At 54.8% G+C, this 23673-nt stretch overlaps 2 protein-coding genes across 2 annotated transcripts in view; one reads left to right on the plus strand and one right to left on the minus strand.

The window, feature by feature from the left end:
• Window positions 1-13792: 13792 nt before the first annotated feature.
• On the plus strand, window positions 13793-21719 carry DCAF15 (DDB1 and CUL4 associated factor 15). The gene is made up of 13 exons (XM_047851044.1): window positions 13793-13932; window positions 15637-15734; window positions 15827-15962; window positions 16704-16810; window positions 16886-17025; window positions 17124-17294; window positions 19220-19654; window positions 19748-19839; window positions 19935-20063; window positions 20191-20276; window positions 20488-20592; window positions 20695-20810; window positions 21188-21719. The coding sequence occupies exons 1-13, from the start codon at window positions 13801-13803 to the stop codon at window positions 21241-21243; spliced, it is 1803 nt and encodes a 600-aa protein (XP_047707000.1). The 5' UTR covers window positions 13793-13800; the 3' UTR covers window positions 21244-21719.
• Window positions 21720-21796: 77 nt separating this feature from the next.
• Window positions 21797-23673, minus strand: part of RFX1 (regulatory factor X1) — a 32942-nt gene continuing 31065 nt past the window's right edge. The window contains 3 exon segments of the mRNA XM_047851041.1: window positions 21797-23238; window positions 23376-23421; window positions 23514-23667. Of these exon segments, the coding sequence (XP_047706997.1) occupies window positions 23069-23238; window positions 23376-23421; window positions 23514-23667 (370 nt within the window). The 3' untranslated portion in view covers window positions 21797-23068.

The following is a 23673-nucleotide window of genomic DNA, read 5'->3' on the forward strand; positions in this document are numbered from 1 at the left end:
CAACCACCCCTGCTCAGCTTGCGTAACCTCGGCCAGCCTGGGCCGGGCCACAGGAGCATGGAATGCTTGGGGGAAAGCTAAGATTCGCCCTGTCTGGTATTTGGGCCAACCGCAGAAATAGGGGTGGGGGCAGAGGAGTGGAAGATGCTTCAGGCCACAGGAGGGTCCCCAAGGAACTGGGGCTGGCAGCAAGGGGTCAGGGCAGGCCTGGGCTCAGCCTGCCAGCCCAGATGCCAGCCTGGGGGCTCTCAGCCAGGCCTGCCATTTGGGCCCCTCCTCCTCCTCCCTGAGTGGCCACAGCCGCAGCTGCCTGAAAGGAAATGACACGTATTGAAGCACGAGCCCGGTGGTTAAGGGTGGTTAAGGATATGCACTCCGCGCCAGCCTGCCTGGGCTTGAACCTGGGCTCTGGCACCTCTCTGGGCCTTGGTTTCCCACTCTGCAAAGTGGGGAGTGGTCGTCTCATCTCCAGGAGTGGTATAAGGATTAAATGAGATAACACATTTGAGGTGGGTGAGAAGGTTCCCGGCACATTCCTTGGCCTTTACACCAGAGCAGTAGCGTGGGGGAAGAAGCCAACCTCTGCCCCAGATCCCATCTCCCAGGATGCACCACTTACCCGCAAGGTGTCTTCAGGCAAATTGTTTTCCTGCCCAAACCTCAGTTTTCCCACACGTAGGACAGAGATGACAGAATATCCTTCCTTCCTCAAAGGCAAAACCAGATTTTGGACAGAAAATTCTAAGCATCACATCTGCCCCTTACAAGTGCTCAGCTCAGAAGTGGCCGAGCCGATGGGCTGTGTGAAGGGCATGAAGGAGGTTGAAGTTTGGGGGGGGGGGGGGGGGGAGGAAGGTTTTCCAGAAGCAGAGCTTGAGACAAGGATTGAGTGCATTTGTCTTGGACAAAGAAGCTGTAGGGGAGCAGGGAAATGACAGAGGGAAGGAAAGAAGTAGTCAATGACGAGTTATCTCCGGGGTAATCAACTTACCTAGAACTTGCCAGTTTTAGCACTCAAAACCCTGTGTCCCAGGAAACCCTTAGTCCTGGGCAAATTGGGACGGTTTGTCACGCTTGTTATCAAACAAGTTCCCACCAGAGGCATAGGGCTCGGTCCTGCTGGGGAGTGCTGGCAGATTTTGTAAGACACACGTCCTACCTGAGGGGTGAGGGAGCTGGGTTATTGATTCTCCAACTCCCTCCCTCAGGCACTGGTTGAGGGCTAAGGCTGCAGGATCTGAGTTCCCTGGCACTTTGGGTAGAACAGGCCCCAGCCCTAAACAGATATAAATGCCTGATGGTGAGGCTTGGGGGCGCCTGGCAGGCTCCAGACATCACCTGCCAGGGAGAGTGGGAGGTTGAGCCACGGAGAGACGGCAGTACATCAGGGGAGTGGGAGGAAGGGACCGATGTGGGGGAATGACGGACAGAGAGGGTATCTGCATTGTTAATCCCCCTCCCACAAAGGAAGAAGCTTGGAGGTGATCATTTGCCCACATGTCCCAGGACGGCGTGCACTCATGACAGGAGACACTCAGGGTCCCTCAGGGCTAGGGCAGGAGACAGGTCTGAGTTTCAGCCAGAAGAGAGAAACAGTCCTCAGCCCAAGATCTCCATGTGGAACCAGTAGCTGCTAGCTCGGAATGTCCTCAGTCTCCCCAGCAGGGTAATGGGACTAGCCTCACAGAGCTACTGAATTTACTGCCTTGATGCTGGCCCCGGTGAGAACCAAGCTGCTTCTGGCAGGCCTCTTTCAGTTGCAAAGGACAGAGAACCCAAACGAAACTAGCCGGTGCAAACGAGGGCATTTATTGACTCATGAACAGAAACATCCAGTGGATGTATCATTCAGGCATAGCTGGATCCAGTGGCTCAAATGACATTCTCGTTTGATCCTTTGCCTCTTAGCTCTCTCAGCAGGCTTCTCTGTTGAGTGCCAAGATATCCCCAGCAGCAACATGGACAGACTCTGAGCTTTACTCCAACTGAAAAGTCTCAAGTTTCAATCTCATTAGCCTCGCTTTGGTCACATGTCCGTCTGGAACCAGTCCCCGTGGCCAGAAGGATGGACCGCGCTGATTAGCTAGGAACCTAATCACTGCTCTTGTAAATGACCTGCTGGCCTTATCTCCCTGCGACAAACTCCATTTCCTCTACCTTGCACTGCCCTGCCCAGCCCTGCCCTGCCTTTCCTAGCCCTGCCCTGCCTGGTCCAGCCTTCCCCTACCCAACAAAGAGTTCTGCAGGGACAGCACTGGAGGACTGACTATGGTCCACGAATATAGAGCCCGGCATAATCAGCATTTATGACACCTTCATGGAATGCATGTGTGGAGGATGGTGTCTGTGTGTGTGGGAGAGGTTTGCATGGGGAGGCAGTGTTGGCTCTGATCTCAGAGTAGGGAGGACTGTAGGGTCATGGGGACAAGGGACAGTTGCAGGAACACTGTGGGCAGCTAGGGCAGCAATCTGGTCTCATTTTGCTTGCTGGGGCGTATGGGGAGGAGGTGGGGGTTGATGTTAAAGAGGGCAAGAGGATGATGAGAAATGTAGTCTCCCAATTAGAAAAGGAAAGGGGAAAAAAACAGGGTGGGCACCTGGGTATCAGTTGGTTGAGCGTCCGACTCTTGATTTCAGCTCAGGTCAGGATCCCAGGGTCATGGGATCAAGCCCCATGTCAGGCTCCACATTGAGTGTGGAGCCTGCTTGGAATTCTCTCTCTTTCTCTATGTCTTTCTTCCCTGCTCATGATCACTCTTTCTCTTTCTCTTTCTGTCTCTCTCTCTCAAATAAAAAAAAAGAAAGAAAGAAGGAAAGGAAAGGAGGGGCCTTAAATCACTACGCACTAATGATCCCAAGGCACGCCTTGGGCCTGCCCCTCATGCTCTGATGGCATTCAACCTCAAGACCCAGGCTAAGGCCAAACTTCTCAATCGGCCTTCATCTGGCTAATTAGCCCTTCAAGGTCTGAGCCAAATTCATAAAATCACTGATACTTATCTGGGCCTATGGCTGCCTAAGATAAAGTGCCACATTTCCCAGCCTCCCTTGCAGCTGGGTACAACCATATGACTGTGTGAACGGAGGTGGTATGTGCCACTTTGAGGGAAAAGGAGTGCGTTTCTCCTCTCTACTGTTGGAATGTGGATGTGATGGCTGGAACTCCATCAGCCATCTTGGGCCATGACGTCAAGACCACTATTCTTGAATGGTGGAGGGACAAGATAGAAGCAACCTGGGTGTCACATACAATGGAAGGCCATCCCTGCAATGCTGAGTGTTTTGATCACCTCCTACCCACCCTGTTGGTGAAGGAGGGGTCTGCTCTAAATGATACAAGATAGCCACGCACGTTGACAGCCAACCCTGGATAGAAAAAACTGGTGTTGATTTATTATTCACATATAATCACAGCCTGGAGGAGGGAAGGACACGGCATGCCACGCGGGGAGCCACATGGGGGTGGCGCACGTGGGAGCCAAGTCAAGAAACAGGGTCAAAACAACTAGAATAGTCACCAAACTCGCGATGAAAATTAGCATAGTTATTTAAGTCGTGGCCTCCAAAGTTTAGAATGAAAATTGCTTATTCCTAACACAACATGCTCAAATTAGTGCAAATTTTGCAAATAATCACCAAGAAGCTGGGATACATTTTTTTTTTAAGTTTATTTATTTTTGAGAGAGAGAGAGGCAGAGACAGAGTGCGAGCAGGGGAGGGGCCGAGAGAGAGAGGGAGACACAGAATCCGAAGCACGTTCCAGGCTCCGCGCTGTCAGCACAGAGCCCGACGCGGGCCTCGAACTCACCAACTGAGAGATCATGACTATGAGCCGAAGTCAGACGCTTAACTGGCTGAGCCACCCAGGCGCCCCTGGGATAAATTTTTTAATAAAGAAAAAAATGAAAAAGCAGGCTTTGTAGTGACAAAAGGGGGAGGTGACCTCTGGTTCCCATGAAGGGGTGTGATTGGCATGTTTGGATGATTTCTCAGGCTGCCAGGGAGGTGACCCATTAGGCGGAGGACCCGATGGGGTGCAGGTGGTCTGGCTGATAGAGGAGGTAGCTGGGTGGGGAGCCTCTCCCTCCGGATGGAGGACATGTCTGACAAAAGCAGGGAGACTCCTGGTTGGGCCTTGGGGGCCCTGTGAGGCTCAGAGATAGGAGAGGAGCCACGGCGTCTCAGGCTTTTTAAGACCCCGGCTCCAGCGGTCTCGAACGCGACGGAGAAACAGACGTCTCTCTTGGGTAAGCCACTGTTTCCCTTTTCCTCTCCTTCAAAAAAACAACGTACTCTAAATCCTAATGGGGACGCCTGGGTAGCTCAGTCGGTTAAGCTTCCTACTCTTGGTTTCAGCTCAGGTCTCGATCTCGTGGTTCGTGGATTCGAGGCCCATGTCGGGCTCCACACTGGTGGTGCAGAGCCTGCTTGGGATTCTCTGTCTCTCTCTCTCTCTCCTCCCTCTCACTGCCCCTTCCCTGCTCTCTCTCTCTCTTTTGAAAAATAAAATAAATAAAATCCTTAAAAAAATAAGTCCTAATGGATACGGAGGCTATCTACAGAATGAGAGTTGCAGCCAAGGTGTGGATGGCATTGGCCAAAGAGAAAGCATAAAATGGAAAGGGAGGGGCGCCTGGGAGGCTCGGTTGGTTGAGCGTCCAGCTTTGGCTCCGGTCATTATCTCAAGGTTCGTGAGTTTGAGCCCCACGTCGGGCTCTCTGCTGTCAGCACAGAGCCCTTGTCGAATCCTCTGTCCCTCCCCACCTGTCTGCCCCTCCCCTGCTCACGCACTCCCTCTCTCTCTCTCAAAAATGAATAAACTGGGGCGCCTGGGTGGCGCAGTCGGTTAAGCGTCCGACTTCAGCCAGGTCACGATCTCGCGGTCCGTGAGTTCGAGCCCCGCGTCAGGCTCTGGGCTGATGGCTCAGAGCCTGGAGCCTGTTTCCGATTCTGTGTCTCCCTCTCTCTCTGCCCCTCCCCCGTTCATGCTCTGTCTCTCTCTGTCCCAAAAATAAATAAAAATGTTGAAAAAAAAATTAAAAAAAAAATGAATAAACATTTTTTAAAAAGGAAAGAAAACGAGCAGGGAGACCCAAGGGACACTGCTGAGAAAAGCTTGATGGCCGAGGGGTGGGCAGAAGACAGCCAGCAAAGATCATGGAGAAGGAGGGTCCGGAAGAGAGGACGAACCTGGAAGTATCTGGTAAAACCGAAAATGTGCCTGTCGTGTACTTGTGATGGTTAACCGTACAGGTCCAGTGAAACGTTATACTCTAAAGTGATACTGGCCCATGGGCTGCACAGATTAAACCTGATTTCTGGGTGCAGCTGTGACAGTGTTCCCAGAAGAGATTAGCGCTTGAATCTGTGAACTCAGTGAAGTAGATTGCCCTCCCCCAAATGGATGGGCATCATCCAGTCCATGGAGGGGCTGAACGGAACAGAAAGCAGAGAAAGTGAGGCCAGGGGCGCAGGAGTGCTAGAAGACCGGGCTCCAGGGGTTCCCAAATACACCGGCTTCCGCTGCTCGCCGGCGACAAAATCCAAAGGCAGGGAAACCAGTGGTGATGAAACAGGAAAGGAATTTCTGTCAGTGAGGCCTACACCGGGAAGACAGCGGACGAGCTCTCGAAGACTGTCTCCCAAGTGCCAAAAATACTTCCAGGTCGGTATAAGGAAGATGGGGGGCAAAGGTGGGTGGGTGCATGCAGGTGAGCACTGAAGGTCAAATCGATCACGGCCTTGGCATCACTCTCGACTTAAAAAAACCAAAGTTTATTTGTTTTTGAGAGAGAGAGCGGGGGAGGGGCGGAGAGAGAGGGGGACAGAGGATCTGACATGGGCTCTGCGCTGACAGCAGAGAGCCTGACATAGGCCTTGAACTCATGAACCGTGAGATCATGACCCGAAGCCAAATTCAGAGGCTTAACTGAGCCACCCAAGTGCCCCTAAATCTTTCTATAGATTGATAGGTGTAGATATAGGTATAGATAGATCAATCAATACATAGAGATAGAATTCTATGTCTATAAATAGATTGAAAGAAGAAGATATATATATAAAATGATATATACATATGTACATACAAAAGGATATATATATAAAGAATAAAGGATAAACATATACAGGAATAAGATAGATATAGATGATTTAGATATGGATATCTTACTGGTTCTGTTTCACATGTGCATATATAAAAAGATAGATATATATACACATATCTATCTATATATAAAAATATAGATATATATACACGTATATATCTATATATAAAGGATATATATACATGATAAGATATATCACATATGGATACACATATATGTAGATACATTTGTTATTGGTTCGGTTTCCTGTGGGTATTAGATGGACAGGCAAGATCATTCTGTGTAACAAGCAGCCCCAAGGGTCAGCGACTAACCCCAGAGTTGGTCATCCACACAATATGATCTCAACGGCTCAGCAGGGTCACTCTGAGCCACACAGTCACTCAGGGATCCAGTCCACCAGAAGCCTCACCATCTTGAACAGCAGCCCCCACAGTTGCTGGCTCTGTGGAAAAGAGAGGACTCCCAAGTCAGCTTTTCAGGGTTTCCACCCAGAAGTACCTTCTGTTTGCATTTCACTGGCCAGGATTAGTCACGTGGTCCTGCCTGACTGCAAGGGACAGAGAAGGTGGGGGTCGGGGTAGGGGCTTGGGGAGGAGCAAGGGGACTATTTGGAGTATTACTCTCTCTGCAACACCCAAGGACCAGAAGTCTGCTCTGGAAAACCTCTTACACAGCCGGTAACAGATACATACAAGAGTTCCCTGTAGTCTCGTTTATTACAGTGAAAATTCTCTGCCGCGGGGGATCACACACGGCTGGTGATTTTAACTCATGTCACTTCCTCGGAGGACCCCTCACCAGAACTCCCAATCAGAAGCAACATTTTTGTCTCTCTCTCTCTCCTCTTCCCTGCCTTACTTTTCTTCCTGGCATTTCTCACATCCTGACTTACATATCTGCCCACCGTCCACTGTCCTCCCCCACTGTGGAGGGGGGCACTTGGCCATAGTCACCTCTGTCCCTCAGCACCTAGAGCAGTGTCGAATACAAACCAGGTGAGCGGTGAACATATGTCGTGTGAACAAGTGAAAAATAATCTCCTAAGAGGGGAATAAACAAACCAAACATGTTCCTGTTAAAATAATAGAGAACCAAGGGCGCCTGGGTGGCTCAGTCTGACTTCGGCTCGGATCGTGATCTCGCAGTCCGTGGGTTCAAGCCCCATGTGGGGCTCTGTGCTGACAGCTTGGAGCCTGGAGCCTGCTTCGGATTCCGTGTCTCCTCTCTCTCTCTCTCTCTCCCTCCCTCAAAAATAAATAAACATTAAAAAAAAAAATAGAGAATCAGATCTAGGACACACAAGGGACTCACTCTATATACGTAATGTATCAGCTTCCTGGAACGGTGGTACCAATGCTCACAAACAAGGTAGCTTAGAATGGCAGGCATTTATTCATTTCAGAAGTCCAGATTATTTATTTGGACCTGCGGAGAGAGCCTGGAAGTCCCAAGTCAAGGTGTTGGCAGAGCTGTTCCTTCTGGAGGCTCCTTCCTTGTAGTTCTTCCAGCTTCTGGTGGTTGCTGGCAATCTTTGACGTTCTTGGGCCTGTGGCTGTGTCAGGACCATCTCTGCCTCGGTTTCCATGTGGACTTTTCCTCCATGAGAGTGTCTGTGTTCCTCCTCCTCTCTTTTATAAGGACACTGGCCGTGGACTTTAGGGCCCAGCTGGTTAATCCAGGATAATCTCATTTCAAGATCTTTTACTTAATTACGTCTTTTTTTTTCCCCCCCCCCAAATAAGGTCATATTTGCATGTTCTAAGGGTTAGGACACCAGGATACCCTTTTGTGGGTCACTGTTCAAACCATTACATGGATTAGTGTGGGTAGGGCTAATCTCGTGAGGAGAAAAAGGGTACAGAGCGAGGCTGACAGTTTTGATCATTTTCATAAAGTGAAAAAGATATTGGGGCGCCTAGGTGGCTCGGTCAGTTAAGTGTCTGAACATTTTTTTTTTTAGAAACTGAGATATAATTGAGATGCAACGTGAGTTTTAGGTGCACAGCACTTCATTTTGTTTATTACGTGAGTTTATTACTCATTTATTTATCACGTGTTGATACACTTTTACTCATTTCCCACTTTGGGCGATTAACAAATAACACGGCCACGACCAGTCCTGAGCGAGTCTTTGAGGACACATGTCTTTTTTAAAAGTTCTTTCGGGTAGGGGTGCCTGGCCGGTTCGGTCGGTGGAGCGTGTGACTCTTGATCTCGGGGTTGTGGGCTCGAGCCCCACGTTGCCTGTGGAGATTATGTGAAAAAAAAAAAAAAAAAAAAGACGTTCTCGGGTGAATACGTCGGAGTGAAATGCGCTGAATCACACAGTAAGTGCACATTTCACTTTTTATGAGACTGCCAAACTGCCTTCCAACGTGGTTGTGTCGTTTTGCACCCCCACTGGCGGCTGTGAGAGTTATGGTTCCTCCAAGCCCTTGTCAACACTTGTGGTCAGTCTTTAATTTTAGCCATTTTGGTGGGTGTGTCCTGCTATATTATTGTGACTCTATTTGTATTTCTTTGACGACTAATAATGTTGAACATCTTTTCACGTGCTCACGGCCCATCCTATGTCTCCTCCGTGTTGAATTTAAGACTGTATAAAGATAATGCCTATTTAAAATAAGTGAGGGGGCGCCTAGGTGGCTCAGTCAGTTAAGCGTCTGACTTCGGCGCAGGTCATGATCTCATGGTTTGTGGGTTCAAGCCTCGTGTCAAGTTCTGTGCTGACTGTGTGGAGTCTGCTTGAGATTCTCTCTCTCCCTCTCTCTCTGCACCTCCCCACCTTACACATGGGCAATCTCTCTCCCTCTCGAAATAAATAAACTTGAAAAAAAAGGAGGGGTACCTGGGTGGGTCAGTCACTTAAGCGTCCGACTTGGGCTCAGGTCAGGATCTCACAGTTCGTGAGTTCGAGCCCCACGTCGGGCTCTGTACTGTCAGCTCAGAGCCTGGAACCTGCTTCGGATTCTGTGTCCCCCTCTCTCTGCCCCTTGCCTGTTCACACTATGTCTCTGTCTCTCTCTCAAAAGTGAATAAACATTTTTAAAAACGTCAATGATAACACCCATTAGGATGGTTTCTATAAAAAAAAAAAAAAAAAAAAAAAAAGATAACCAGGGCAGTCGGGTGGCTCAGTCGCTTAAGTGTCAGACTCTTGGTTTCAGCTCAGGTCATGATCTTGCAGTTTGTGAGTTTGAGCCTGCACAGAGCTCTGCACTGACAACGCGGAGCCTGCTTGAGATTCTCTGTCTCCCTCTCTCTGACCCTCCCTGCTTGCTCTCTATCTCCTTCTCTCAAAATAAATAAATAAATACTTTTTTAAAAAACGCAGAAGATAACAAATATTGGCAAGGATGTAGAGTAACTGAAACCTACTTTTTTTTTTAACATTTTTATTTATTTCTGAGAGACAGAGACAGAACGTGAGCGGGGGAGGGGCAGAGAGCGAGAGGGAGACACAGAATCCGAAGCAGGCTCCTGGCTCTGAGCTGTCAGCACAGAGCCCGACGCGGGGCTCGAACCCACGAACCGCGAGATCATGGCCTGAGCCGAGGTCAGAGGCCCAAACAACCGAGCCACCCAGGCGCCCCTGAAACCTACTTCTTTTTTTAAAAAAAATTTTTTTTTCAACGTTTTTATTTATTTTTGGGACAGAGAGAGACAGAGCATGAACGGGGGAGGGGCAGAGAGAGAGGGAGACGCAGAATCGGAAACAGGCTCCAGGCTCCGAGCCATCAGCCCAGAGCCTGACGCGGGGCTCGAACTCACGCGAGATCACTCGAGATCTCACGAGATCGTGAACTCACGGACCGCGAGATCGTGACCTGGCTGAAGTCGGACGCTTAACCGACTGCGCCACCCAGGCGCCCCTGAAACCTACTTCTTATCTCTACCCCGATGCCCAGTCCTTGAACATGACCCATGGGCCCCGAATACAGCCGCTTTTCTCCGTCTTCACTGCTATTACTCGAATCCGAGCCACCATAACCTGTCCCTCTGGCCTCCCTGAGGCCTTTCTTGCCCCACCACCCCTCTTCCCCTCAACATCCTCCACACGGAAGCCAAATGAACTTTTGAAGAGTCTTCTCTTCAGAAACCTTGGTATTTTGAAATAATTTTCAATTTACAGAAGATTTGTGCTATGGACTAAATGTATGTGCCTTGCCTAAAGGCATATGTTGAAATCCAGCCCCGATGGGATGGTACTGGAAGGTGGGACCTTTGGGGGTGGTTATGTCATGAGGATGGAGACTTCCAGAATGGGATTAGCGCCCTATAAAGGAGCCAGTGCTCGTGTGCCTTTGCTCTCTCCTCTTTCTCGCTGTTTCTCTCAGTCATGGGAGGATATAGCAAGGATATACAATCTAGGATTGGCTAGATCTTAGACTTCCCAGCCTCCAGAACTATGGGAAATCAAATTTGGGTGTAAATCCACCCAGTGTACAGCATTTTTAATATGGCAGCTCAATGAGTTAAGACAATTTGCAAAGGAGGCACAGAAAGTTCTTGTCTACCCATTACCCACTGGCCCGAATGAGAACATCTTGCATAACCACGGTACAGTTGTCACAACTAAGAGGTTAGCTAACTTTGGCACAAGACTGTTCACTAAACTACAGGCTTAATGTGAGTGACACCAGTTGTCTCTCTGATGTCCTTTTCTTTTCTGGTCCAGGGTCCCATCCAGGACACCACATTTCATTTATTTATCACGTCTCCTAAGACTTCTCTAAGTCGTGCCAGTGTCTTGGTCAGGCTTTGTTTCTCGTGATCCTGACGTTTTTGAAGTATCCTAGTCAGGTCTTTGTAGACTCTCCCTCGAGTTGGGACAAACATCTGATGGTTTCTCACGACTAGATTGAGTTTGGGGGTTTAAGTGACGATATTGAGGAGGTGATGTGTCCTCCTCATCACATCATATCAAGGGTCCGGGCACATGACTCATCGCTATGATGACAATGTTGATTACCTGGTTGAGGTAATGTCTGCCAGATTTCTCCACTGTCAAGTTCGTTGCTTCCCTTCCCATAACTTTATTCCTTAGAAGCAAGTCACTAAATCCAGCCCGCACCCAACAAGGTGGAGAATTAAGCTCCACCTCCTGGAAGGAGGCATATCAAACAATCTGTGGACATATATTTAAAAAAACCCAGTAGTTAATAAATATTTTGGGAGAGATACTTTTAGGGTAGGTGTTTCTCCTTCCAGTTTCATCCACAAATTTTAGCACCCATTGGTAGATCTCGCCTGCTGCAAATTGTAATTGTGGTGTTTGCCTCATGATAATTTCCTATTTCCCTCATTCTTTCTACACTTATTAATTGAACATCTATTAATTGAACATCTTCTATATGGAAGAATGGTCTCTTCCCCCCCCCCCGCCCATTTTTTTTTTAATTTTTTAATGTTTTAATGTTTTTATTTATTTTTGAGACAGAGAGAGACAGAGCATGAGTGGGGAAGGGGCAGAGAGAGAGGGAGACACAGAATCTGAAGCAGGCTCCAGGCTCTGAGCTGTCAGCACAGAGCCCGACGCAGGGCTCGAACTCAGACTGTTAGATCATGACCTGAGCTGAAGTCGGATGCTTAACCAACTGAGCCACCCAGGTGCCCGCCCCCTGCCCATTTTTTATTCATTTATTTACATCAGTATGAACTCATGGGTATTTATTTAATTCTTTGGATTACAATGATTATTTCTTTGTTTATTTATTAATTAAAGTAATCTCTCCGCCCAATGTGGGATTTGAACTCAAGACCTGGAGATCAAAAGTCGCATGCTCTACCCACTGAGACAGCCAGGTGCTGCATGGATCATAATGATCTTTTTGACCATGTATTTTTTTTTTCAACATTTATTTATTTTTGGGACAGAGAGAGACAGAGCATGAACGGGGGAGGGGCAGAGAGAGAGGGAGACACAGAATCAGAAACAGGCTCCAGGCTCCGAGCCATCAGCCCAGAGCCCGACGCGGGGCTCGAACTCACAGACCGCGAGATCGTGACCTGGCTGAAGTCGGACACTCAACCGACTGCGCCACCCAGGCGCCCCGATCATAATGATCTTTTAAATCTCATATCAGATTCCATCATCTTCTACTAAAAACCTTCCAGAGGCTCCACTTTATGCTTAAGAGTAAAATCCAACTATCTTGCTCACCCGACACTCCCTGCCCACCTCCCGGTCCTTGTCTGTTTGACTTGCTTACTTTCTTCCTTGCTTATTCCTGCTTTGGCCCAACTGGACTTTTTGGGGTCTTTCAGGCATGTCACCCTCATCCCTCTGAAGGCTTTGTCTTTATTGGAATATTCCTCCTCCTCACCTGCATGGGGACCTCTCTCTAGCTGGCCTGAGCAGCCTTCTTCCTTCTCTTTGATTTCTAATCCCACCTGGAATTAGGTAACTGAAATCTATTTCTTTGTTTATCATCTGTCTTGTTCACTGCTGTACCCCTAGAACCTAGAACATAGTAGGTGCTCAAGAAATATTTGCTGCATAAATGAATGCACGGAATGCATTCATGAGGCTGGGAGAGTACAAAGAACAAGATCCATTCACTCCCTCTTTGATTACAGCCATAATTGAGGCATATGCGTGCCAGGTACTCAGGAGCACTACACGGTAAGCCTCAGTTTCACCCTGTGTAAAATGGACGTAATAAAAGGACCTATCTAGGGGCGCCTGGGTGGCTCAGTCAGTTAAGCGTTTCACTTCAGCTCAGGTCATGATCTTGCTCACGGGTTTGAACCCTGAGTCAGGCTCTGTGCTGATGGCTCAGAGCCTGGAGCCTGCTCCGGATTCTGTGTCTCCCTCTCTCTCTGCCCTTCCCCCTGCTCACGTCCTGACTTTTTCTCACAAAATAAAAAAAAAAAAACAAAACATTAAAAAAATCTTTTTAAAAAGGACCTATCTACAAAACTGTTGCGAAGATTAGATGAGCTAACACATATGAAAATGATACTCAGCAGGCATTCAACAATTATTAGTATTGTTATCTGTAAGATGGGCACAACAGCGACTTACTACATAGAATTGTTTGTAAGCTCAGAACCGTGTCTTGCACAGGTGAAGTGCTATATAAGCGATAGATTCTATCATTATCGTCATCGTCATCCCACCAGGCCGTCCCTACTTTCAACGAAAGATGTTTTTAATCGAATCTCATTTTTTTTTTTTTTTTTTTTTTTTTTTTGCAAATCCCTTTCTTCGGCCTGCCCTGGTGGTCTCAGGATACTGTCAGGCCTCTGCACCTCCGTAGAGAGCGCCGACATCACTAGGCTGGGGACTCTGGCCCTTGTGGACCACAGACTCCCATCGCCCCGCCCACAGGCCTGGACCGCCCGCGGTCTCCATGGAAACCCACTAGCCGCAGGGGGGCGTGACGCCGCCGAGACGGATAGAGGCCTCCGCCTATCCGGTCAAAGTCATTTCGGCAAGGGGCGCAAATGGGGCCTCTGATGGGTGCGTCCTTGCGGAAAGGCGGGGATACGGCGGCGGACCACGGGGGTTGTGCCGTTCCTACCAATCAAGTGCCGAGATCGCTTTGATGGACAGGCGTAGCGGGAAGAGGCCCCAAGTGCGGGCTTTCACCCAACAGACTGGCCGCAATGCCGAGAAAGGGCCAATGAGGAGGAGGCGGGGGTGGGACGAAAAGGCCGGTTGCTCCGGAAGTGGAGGGAGGGGGTGAAAATGGCGCCCAGCTCGAAATCGGAGCGGAACAGCGGGGCCGGGAGCGGCGGCGGCGGCCCCGGGGGCGCCGGGGGGAAGCGGGCAGCGGGGCGGCGGCGGGAGCACGTCCTCAAGCAGCTGGAGCGGGTCAAGGTGAGGCCTGGAGTCTGGGGAGAGCTCGCTGGAGGGTGGGGAAAAGGGACGAGGGAGGCGGAGGGAGGGAGGGAGTTCGCGGGGTGAGGGGTTGGGGGCGGAGCCCCGGGGGAGGGGGCTCAGAGGAAGGGGGCTGGGCGGGGCCCAGGAGAGCGGACTTGGATGGAGGGGGCTGGGACGGGGGCTTGGATGGAGTGGGCTGGGGGCGGGGTCCGCGGTAGGGGGCTTGGATGGAAGAGCTGCTGGAGGTGGCCGCGAAAGAGCTTGGGTGGAGGGGGGTCGCTGGAGGAATAAGGAGAAAGGGGGCGATCCAGGGTCAGACTCGTTTTTCAAAACCCTGCTCCCATGGCCCCTCCGTTATGGAGCCTTTCCGCCCCCTTGGCAGAGCCCCTGCTACCGGCTTTGGGCTTCCTCTGCCTGGTGTTCCTCTCTCTGTCCCGGCTCTGACCACACGGGAGCTGGGAGTTCCTGTACCTGTGTCTGCCTCCCCCATCGAATGGGAGGGATCTTCCTGGAGAAAGCCTGGTCTTCTCCCTCAGACTGGGAGCTTCCTGAGCAGGGCTCTGTCTTCTCCATCAGACTGTAAACTTACAATGTGTCCGCGTATCTATCTCCCATCAGTCTGGGAGCTCCGGGAGGGCAGACATGTGAATCTGCTGTGAGGTCAGCAGCAACCTGGGCAGAACTGTTTCCTTGTGGGTAGCGAGAGTGCCTTCTCCATTAGGTTGGGAACTCTGTGAGGGCAGGGCTGTGTCTCCTCCTTTTGACGAGTTCCTTGGGCAGGGATAGCCGCCACCTTCAGCCTGGTTGCTCCCTGGGTTGGTCTGTGGCTCCACCCTTAGCTTGGAAGCTCCCTGGACTGGGATTGTGTCTCCCGTCAGCCTGGGCCTCCCCAACAGGGCTGTTCCATCAGACGGGGATCTCCTTGAAGAGTGTGCCAGAGAGCTCCCCAGATGGGGGTGTTTCCCATCAGACTGGAACCTCTTGAGGGCAAGGCCAAGTATCTCACTCAGATTGGGCTGTAGGACCCGGGTGCTCTGATCCCCTAGCACTCAGCTTGTGCCTGCCTGTCCCCCCCCCCCCCCAAATTCTTCCTTGAAGTTTTTGGGATGAGGGAGTCGGTTGGAAGGCGGCTAGGTTAATTGAGAAGGGGGAATTGGGCAGAAATTGGAAGGTCACTGGTCAGCCCCACCCTTCTGCTGCCTCACCTGTCCCTGAGGCCAGGGCTGTCCCAAAGGCCCTGAGCACCCTGTGTGTAGGCTAGTGGGTCAGGAATAGGTGAGTGCGGTTGGTCAAGCCTCTTTAGTGGTGGATGGCACCCACCGGAAACAGCCTTTAGGAAGGCAGCCAGTGTGGCCCCTTGTGACCAAGGTTGACTGGGGAACCTTCCTGGAGGAGGTGATGCCAGTGCTGGTCCTCAGGACCTGGGTGCTTGCGCAAGAGGGGCTCTGAGACTGAAGAGGTGTGAGGCTGGGAGGGTGGCATGGGTCCCTCCTGGAGAGCGAGGCTCAAGTGAGGCCCAGCTGAGCCATCTTCCCTAGCTATTCCCACCTTCCGGAGCTCGGACCCCTCTTGACCGTCATAGTTGGCGGGGGGGCGGGGGGGGGTGGCTATGTGGGCAAGAACTTGGGGGTGCTACTCTGCTTTAGGCGAGGGCACTGGGGGGCGATGGTGCCTTAAGAGCCAGGGCCACCCCTTCCCCAGATCAGTGGGCAGCTCTCCCCTCGCCTCTTCCGGAAGCTGCCGCCCAGGGTCTGCGTCTCCCTCAAGAACATTGTGGACGAGGACTTTCTCTACGCAGGGTGAGGCTGCGTGAGGCTGGGCCGAGCAGGGGGGTGGCTGGGTGGGGTGGCAGGCTGGCCCTGACCTGGCCATTCTGCCCCCGCCCCCACAGACACATCTTCCTGGGCTTTTCCAAGTGCGGCCGTTACGTTCTTTCCTACACCAGCAGCAGCGGGGACGACGACTTCTCCTTCTACATCTACCATCTGTACTGGTGGGAGTTCAACGTCCACAGCAAGCTCAAGCTGGTAGGGCTGGGCCCGGTGCTGGGCTGTCCCTTCCAGCAGCAGGACCCGCAGATCACAGCACCCCTGAGCCCCAGTTTCCTTGTTTGTAAAGCAGAGAAATCGCACTCCTAAGGTCGTTGTCAGGGCTTACCACGTGGGAGGTCAAGCCACACGGAATTGCCGTTTTTATAGTTGAAAGCGGGTAGACGGCAGCAGCCTCGTGAGGTTCGGCTCCACGTCTAGCCTGCGGAACACGGCGGGCTCAGGCCAGGGGGGAGCCGTTAGCTTTGCTACCCCATTCGCTTAACCCTGACTTTGACTCCTTGAACCCCCCCATTCCAGCAGGTGAGTGCTGTCAGACCAGCTGACACGTGAACCCAGGGAGGTGGACAGGTTTCAGGGTGGAGCCGGCTTGGAACCGATGTGTCTAGCAGGGTCCCCTCTTGTGAGGCAGGGCTTCTATTAGCTTCCTCCCTGCTGGGCCAGGGCCCTGCTTCCCGTGCCAGGCCGCCTCCCTGCTTCCCCTAGTTGTGAGGGTAGCTTCCCCTGCCCATCCTCAGGAAGGCAGAGGCTAAGGTACAGGGGCTGCTTAGACTCCCTGGCTGGAGTCACACACCCCCCCACCCCCCCACCCCCCAGAAAGGGCGCTCCTGCCAGCTCAGCCCCAGCTCGGATTCCAGGCCAGCATCGTGCAGCCTCGGGCCCCCTCTCCCCCCACCCTACCTGCTCTGGCTCCATACCGACCCCGACCATGCTGCTCAGGTCCGGCAGGTGCGGCTCTTCCAGGATGAGGAGATCTACAGCGACCTGTACCTGACCGTGTGCGAGTGGCCCAGCGATGCCTCCAAGGTCATCGTCTTCGGCTTCAAGTAAGACCCGGGGACAGGGAAGGCCTGGCGAGGGTGGTGCGTGGGCCAGGCCGCTGAAGGTGTGCCGGCCCCCAGCACCCGCTCGGCCAATGGGATGCTCATGAACATGATGATGATGAGTGACGAGAACCACCGAGACATCTACATCAGCACCGTGGCGGTGCCGTCGCCGGGCCGCTGCGCCGCCTGCCGGGAAGCCAGCCGGGCCCACCCGGGTGAGCGGGCCGGGGGCCTCGGGGTGCGGGCTGCTCCCCCCCCCCCCCCGCCCCGCCCCGCGGCCGGGAGTGAGCCTGGGTGGCTTGTGTTGCTGCAGGCGACCCCAGCGCGCAGTGCCTGCGGCACGGCTTCATGCTGCACACCAAGTACCAGGTGGTCTACCCCTTCCCCACCTTCCAGCCCGCCTTCCAGCTCAAGAAGGACCAGGTGGTGCTGCTCAACACCAGCTACTCTCTGGTGGCCTGTGCGGTCTCGGTCCACTCGGCAGGTAGGCCCCCGGGCCCGACGATGGGCCGAGCACGGGCTGTAAGCCTCAGAGCCCGTGACCTGCCGACTCCGCCCAGCGGCCCTCCGGGGGTGGTCCTGTCACTGCCCCCCACGGCAGATGAGGAGGCCGGGGTACGCAGAGGTGGAGTCCCTTGTCCGGGGCCACACGGCTGGACAGCAGGAGTACGGGATCCGAAGCTAGCCATGCTCCTCCCCGACACCGTCCACTAGAACTTTCCGTAGGGGTATGATGGTCTATATCTGCTGTGTCCGCTCCAGCCGCCACCGGTAGCCACTTGGAAGCGGCTGAGTGACCCAAGAACTGACTTTTAAATTTTATTTAATTTTAGTTGAGCTCAAGTAGCCCCATGTGGCCACAGCCACCATGCTGGACAGTGCAGTGCCCTTTTCGAGCAGAAACGGTCACTTAAAATTTCAGTTGGTAGACAGAAGGCCATCTTATGTCTTCGGGAATAGGAAAAACGCCAGTGAAAGTCACAAGGTGATGTCCCTTGTAGCTAATGTTAAGAGTAGCTAATGTTAAGCTGGTTGATGTTACCACTGGCGGCGATGGGGGACCCTGGGGCCTCACCTGCACCCTCAGGGCCACAGGGCAACAATGTGACCGCAGCCCGGCCTGAGCCCGGGCACGTCCAAGGCTTTGGTGGTAGGGGCTACCTGGCGTCCATCCCTGGGGATCGGGGAGGTAGGACAAGGCAGTGATTCCTTTGGATCGGCAGTCCACTGAGCGCCCCAGCACGCGTGTCTGGGGAGCATGCCTTGAAGACACATCCAAACGCAAAAGAAACCAAGGAGATCTGTCACCAGTCAACGACACCACTTACGTCCCGATTTTGTAAGAATGGAGTCAATAAGAAGACACCCACTAAGTACATTAAAACGGTTGTCCCTGGGAGAGGGAGTGGAGTGGATATAAAAAAAAAAAGGATTAAATGTATACAATTAAGCCACAAACCAGCAAGGGCCAGGATGTCCTGTCCCCAGGCCCGTGCAGGGGCCTCCTTCCCTGGCTGCTTGTGCCACTGTGGGCAGGGTCCTCTCCAGAACCCAGGCCTGGTTGAGGCCGATACCTGCCCCCGGTACTTGTGGCTATGGGTCCCTGTAGGAAGGGTCACGTGGGACAGGATTCAGCTTTGTGCACACTGGGGTGAGGGGGACATCGTCACCCGTGTCTAACACCTCGCCATAGGACAGTGTTTACACAAAGGGGGAGTTTTGACTTGGCCGTCGTCCACTCTGGTGGACAGGAGTGCCTTGGTTCGCATTGTCATGCAGCGTGCCCTTGGATAAGTTTCCCTCTGAGCCTCGTTCCCCAGTCTCTGAACTGGGAGGACACAGCCCCCGCCCTCTCAGTGTTGATTGTGGGGGGGGTCCTTTGGAGGTGGTGCAGGCAGGGCCCAGGGCTCAGCTACAGTGCTCCTCTGAACACACTGGGGTTGTCCGTGGCGAGCCCACATTCCTGATGGTGCCCATAGATGGGCACTGTGCCCAAGTCAGTCAGGCTCCCGTTGGGGAGGATGGAGGGCTATGGAGTAAGTTTTCAGACTTTGGTGATTTTTAGCTTTTGTCACTGTAAACCGTGAACTCCCCAAGGGCAGGGATTTTTGTGTCTCGTTCCCTCGCATCCTCAGTGTGGCATCTGGTAGATGCTCAGAAATAAAGCTTGAAGGTATTGTTTATGCCCGTGTTTGCACGCGCACGTAAGGCCTTTTCCCCTTCCGAGTGTTTTCAACTGATCTTTCAGCATAGGGAAGTCTTCTAGAAGGGTGTCCCCAAGGCGGATTTCTAAGAACCACCCGCCCCACCCCACCCCCCTGCCCCCGGGCAATGAGGGAGGTCTGCGGTGCCCTAGATTTGAACTTGTTTATTGACATCCCCCCCCCCCCTTCACTGTTTTCGTTTCAGGCGAGAACAACTTCTGCCAAATCCTGTATGACCACACCACCTCCCCTCCGGCCCCTCCCAGCCCCCCTGGGCCTCAGAGCCCTGAGGTGCCCCCCACCCTCCCCAGTCCCTGTCCCGAAACAGCCCCCGCCCGGGTCCCTGGGGCCCCTGAGCCCTCGCCCGCCATCGCCAAAGCCAAGGAGTTTGTGGCCGACATCTTCCGCAGGGCCAGAGAGGCCAAGGGCGGGACCTCGGAGGAAGCCCGGCTGCCCCCCTGCCCGGGGCCCTCGGGCAGTCGCTGCCGCCCGCCCTCAGAGCCCCTGGCCCCATGTGGGGAGGTGGTACCCCGAGACAGCCCCCCTGCGGCGGAGGCACCAGCCCCTGAGCCCGGCTACGTCAACTACACCAAGCTGTATTACGTGCTGGGGTCCAGCGAAGGGACCGAAGCGGAGGATGGTGAGCTGGGAACCCACCTGGTGGGCAGGGCCCCAGGCATGGGAGGCCAGCCAGGCCTCCCACCACCCCTACCCCCACTTCCTGCCCCCTCAGAGTTCGAGGATGACAAGATCTCCTTGCCCTTTGTGGTGACTGATCTCCGTGGCCGCAATCTGCGGCCCATGAGGGAGCGGGCTGCCGTCCAGGTTGGTGCCAGTGGGGGGCAGGCCTAGGGGCAGCCCCTGGGGAGCCTGCTGGGGTGACAGCTGATGCAGTCTTGCCCTCCGCCCGCTGCCCACAGGGTCAGTACCTGACGGTGGAGCAGCTCACGCTGGACTTCGAATACGTCATCAATGAGGTCATCCGCCACGATGCCACCTGGGCCCACCAGTTTTGTTCCTTCAGTGACTATGACATTGTCATCCTCGAGGTGGGCCCAGGGAGGGAATGGGGTGGGGAGGGGTGCCCAGGGCCTCCCTGTTCTGGGCATCACCCTCAATAACTGTCACTGTCCCACTGCCTGCCTCCCCCCCCCCCCCCGCGCCCCTGCCCCCCAGGTCTGCCCGGAAACCAATCAAGTCCTCATCAACATCGGCCTGCTGCTCCTGGCGTTCCCGTCCCCCACTGAGGAGGGCCAGCTCCGGTGAGTGAGTTGGATGCCCCTCTCCCCCGCCTAGCAGCGGGCCACGCTCGGATACTTCAGGGGAGTGGGCGAGTGGGGATGTGAGAAGACTTCCCCTGCCCCCCAAATTCCATTACTGTTCCAAAGACAGAAGCCCCCCAGGGTTGCCTGGGTCCCAGCTGAGGGACCCGTTGGTCCCGTCCCTTTCTCCTTTGCTCCTCATCCGCTGCAGACCAAAGACCTATCACACCAGCCTCAAAGTGGCATGGGACCTCAACACAGGCATCTTTGTGACAGTCAGTGTAGGCGACCTGACCGAGGTCAAGGGGCAGACCAGGTGAGGTGGGACTGGGGCCAGGGCCGGGAGGGGGGGGGGCCTGGGACGGGGGTGGGCGGCCTGGGGCCTGGGTGATGAGAGCCCTCACCCCCTTGCCCTCAGCGGCAGTGTCTGGAGCTCATACCGCAAGAGCTGCGTGGACATGGTCATGAAGTGGCTGGTGCCTGAGAGCAGCGGCCGCTACGTCAATAGGATGACCAACGAGGCGCTGCACAAAGGTGGGCCCCGCGACCCGATGGCGGTCAGGACTGAGGTCCTTACCCTGGTGCCATGCCAGGCCTAGAGCGGGTGCTGATTCCTAAGTGTTCCTGATGGAGGAGTCCGCTGGCTGTGCCACTGGACACGGTGGAATGGGGGTGAGGGGAGGAGGGCAGGCCCGGCGAGGCGAGGGGCCGGCTCGGAGAGGACCCGGCAGGCGTGGCGCCCGGGGAACCGCGGCCAGTCCTTCATTCAGCAGAGCTTTGCTGGGTGGCTGCAGGCCTCACTGCCTTCTGGAACCTTGTGTGGCCCAAATCAAGTCGGGGAAAGAGGCAGACCCCTCCCACAGCCTGGGCCCGCAGAGACTCCACGGCTCCCTTCTGCCCCTTCCCTGCAGGGTGCTCGCTGAAGGTTCTGGCAGACAGTGAGAGGTACACGTGGATTGTGCTGTGAGGGCCCGGCCGCTCTGGACACTGACTCCAACTACCTCCGCGGCCTGGGAGCTGGCCGCCTTCCTGGCAGCCTCTCCCCGGCTGGCCGGCCGACCGGTGACCGACTGACGACCGGCACTAGTGTTAGGCTGCGGGGAAGGGGGCTGGGTGGGGCAGCCCCTGGTGGCCTGAGAGTCTGGACGCTTCTTATTTATGCCTATTTAAGTTGGGAAGGGGCAGAGGGAGGGAGCCCCCTGCCCCACCAGCCTCAAGCGCCCACCTTCACCCCGCGCTGGGCACAGGCCCTTGCTCTTTGCGCGTCCGCCCCTTTCCTTGGCTACAGGTGTGGACGTTGCCCCCCGGGGAGGCCGAATGGACCCCTTTCCCCTGCCCTGCCCGTCCCAGCCTCCCCCACCTGAGGTGGCAGACCTCGTGGCCATCCCCTCCCCCTGCCCGTCATTCCTCTTCATGTAATAAATGTTTTATTTCTGAGCCTCACTGAATTCCCTTTACTGCCGCTCAGGGCCCAGTTGGAGCCCCCAGCCCCGAGGCCCCTCGAGTCAGCAGTAGCCAAATATCACAGCGGAATTTATTGTGTTTTAAGAAAGACTACAAAAAGGTAGAAAACAGCTCGGCACACTAGACTACCACACGCGTGGACACTTTCACGGCCAGGAGAGGGGAGGCCCCGAGGGCAGGGGAGTGGGGGGGGGACGGGGTGGGCCACCCCAAAAGCTGTAGCACGCGGAGCACACAAAATAGTGATTTTTTATACAATAGGTTCAGGTTTTTCTTTTTTTTCCTTTTTTTTTTTTTTTTTTTTTTTTTTTTTGCTTTTTGCTTTTTGCCATAAACATCTATCTCACAGGTTGAAGACACTGAGAAAACCGGAACAGATAAGGCCATGATGGTTGGAAAAAAACCAACAAGTTACCAACTCCGCTCAGGCGGCTCACAAAAATCGCACAATAGTCGTGTGGGGGGCGGGGCGCACTGCACGGAGGAGAAGCACAGTCTCCTGGGAGAGGAGGAGCACGGAGGTTCCATTACAAACCAGAGGCGGGCGGCCTGGGACACTGGGGTCTTGGATCTGAGGGAGTGGAGCCCCCAGCCTGGGCCGGGACGGGCGCGGGCACTTCTGGACCCCACTGCCGGCAGCAGGCCCCTCGGGGCTCCCACGCCCAGCCCCCGCCTGCTGCTCTTTGGAAGCTGGAGGCGGCATCCCCCGGCCACCCTACCCCCGACCAGGCCAGGCAGTGCCCCCCTCTAGGGCTGCGGGGCAAGGGAGGGCCCAGCTCTGGAGAAGATGCGACACCCACGGCTTTAATTGCACTTATACCAAGGAGTGGGGAGCGGTGGGGTTGCTGGGGGAGGGGTCCCGGGGCTGCTGCTGACAGTGGGGGTCCCCAGGTGACGCCCACCTGTGCCCACCTGGGGCTCAGGGTTGGGCCCAGGACAGACTGTGCAAAGCCAGCGAGCTGAATAAGTTAACGGTTCCACAGGGGAGGGGGGCCTGCCTGCCTGCCCCCTGGGATGGGAGAGGGAGATGCTGAGGCCTTGGAGGCCAAGGAGCCAAGCTGGCTGTCCCACGGGGCACCTGGGCACGGAGGCGGGTTCCTTAAGGCACGTCTTTTGTGTCAGTTTGCAGCTGCGGCTCCGCCCCGGCCCTGTGATTGGTGCCGGCCCCTCTGGGGGCGGGGACCCCCTAGCCTTCCCTGTCTTGGAGGCCCCCATCCCGGCCCTGGCCGAGGCTGGAACGGTGACAGCGAAGCCACAGAAGCTGTGAGGGACCCTGGCGTGGATGGGCGGCGGGGGCGGGCGGGGCGGGGTGGGGGGAGGCCGCGGGCTTAGCTGGAGGGCAGCGCCTGCACGAAGAGGCCCCGTGTGTCTGTCCTTGCCAACTTGGCCGGCGGCTCCAGGGCGTCCGGGCCCAGCGCGGGTGACTCTCCGCCGGCCGCCAGTGAGATGTCCTGTGGCAGCTCGTCCTCGCTCTCCTCCTCCTCTTCCTCCTCCTCGTCTGGGGCACACAGAGCAGGCCCGGCTCAGCGTGTGGCGGCCGCACCCCCAGAGCACCGTGGGCACCTCCTCCGCCCCAATCCCCCTGGGTCGCCGCCCCTTGGACTCAGGCCCTGGGTAGGGACGCGCCCCGCCTACCTTTGTCCGGGTCAAGGGGGTTCAGCGAGGTGGTCAGGTTGGCGAACTGCAAGGAGGCAAGACAAGGGGTGAGGGTCCCGCCGGGGGGGGGGGGGGGGGGGGGACCCGCCCGCGCCCTGGGCGCCCCGCCGCGCGCACCTCGCCCATGACGGCGATGGGGGTCTCGCCCTTGGCCTGGGCCACGCGGTGCTCGATCAGGTAGTACATGTACTCGTCGTAGAGCAGCCGGATGAGGTGGAAGGACCCAAAGCTGGCAGCGCTGCGCAGGGTCAGGTCCCGGATCACCATGGAGCTGTAG

The sequence above is a fragment of the Prionailurus viverrinus genome, chromosome A2 (assembly GCF_022837055.1).
Source record: "Prionailurus viverrinus isolate Anna chromosome A2, UM_Priviv_1.0, whole genome shotgun sequence".
NCBI classification, from domain to species: domain Eukaryota; kingdom Metazoa; phylum Chordata; class Mammalia; order Carnivora; family Felidae; genus Prionailurus; species Prionailurus viverrinus.

Bases quoted from the DNA above. Each gene is read 5' to 3' on its own strand.
- DCAF15 (XM_047851044.1), top strand. From the start codon at position 13,801: ATGGCGCCCAGCTCGAAATCGGAGCGGAACAGCGGGGCCGGGAGCGGC. The intron at 15,735-15,826 runs GTGAGGCTGCGT...CCGCCCCCACAG, and splicing joins GAGGACTTTCTCTACGCAGG to ACACATCTTCCTGGGCTTTT. The intron at 15,963-16,703 runs GTAGGGCTGGGC...CATGCTGCTCAG, and splicing joins TCCACAGCAAGCTCAAGCTG to GTCCGGCAGGTGCGGCTCTT.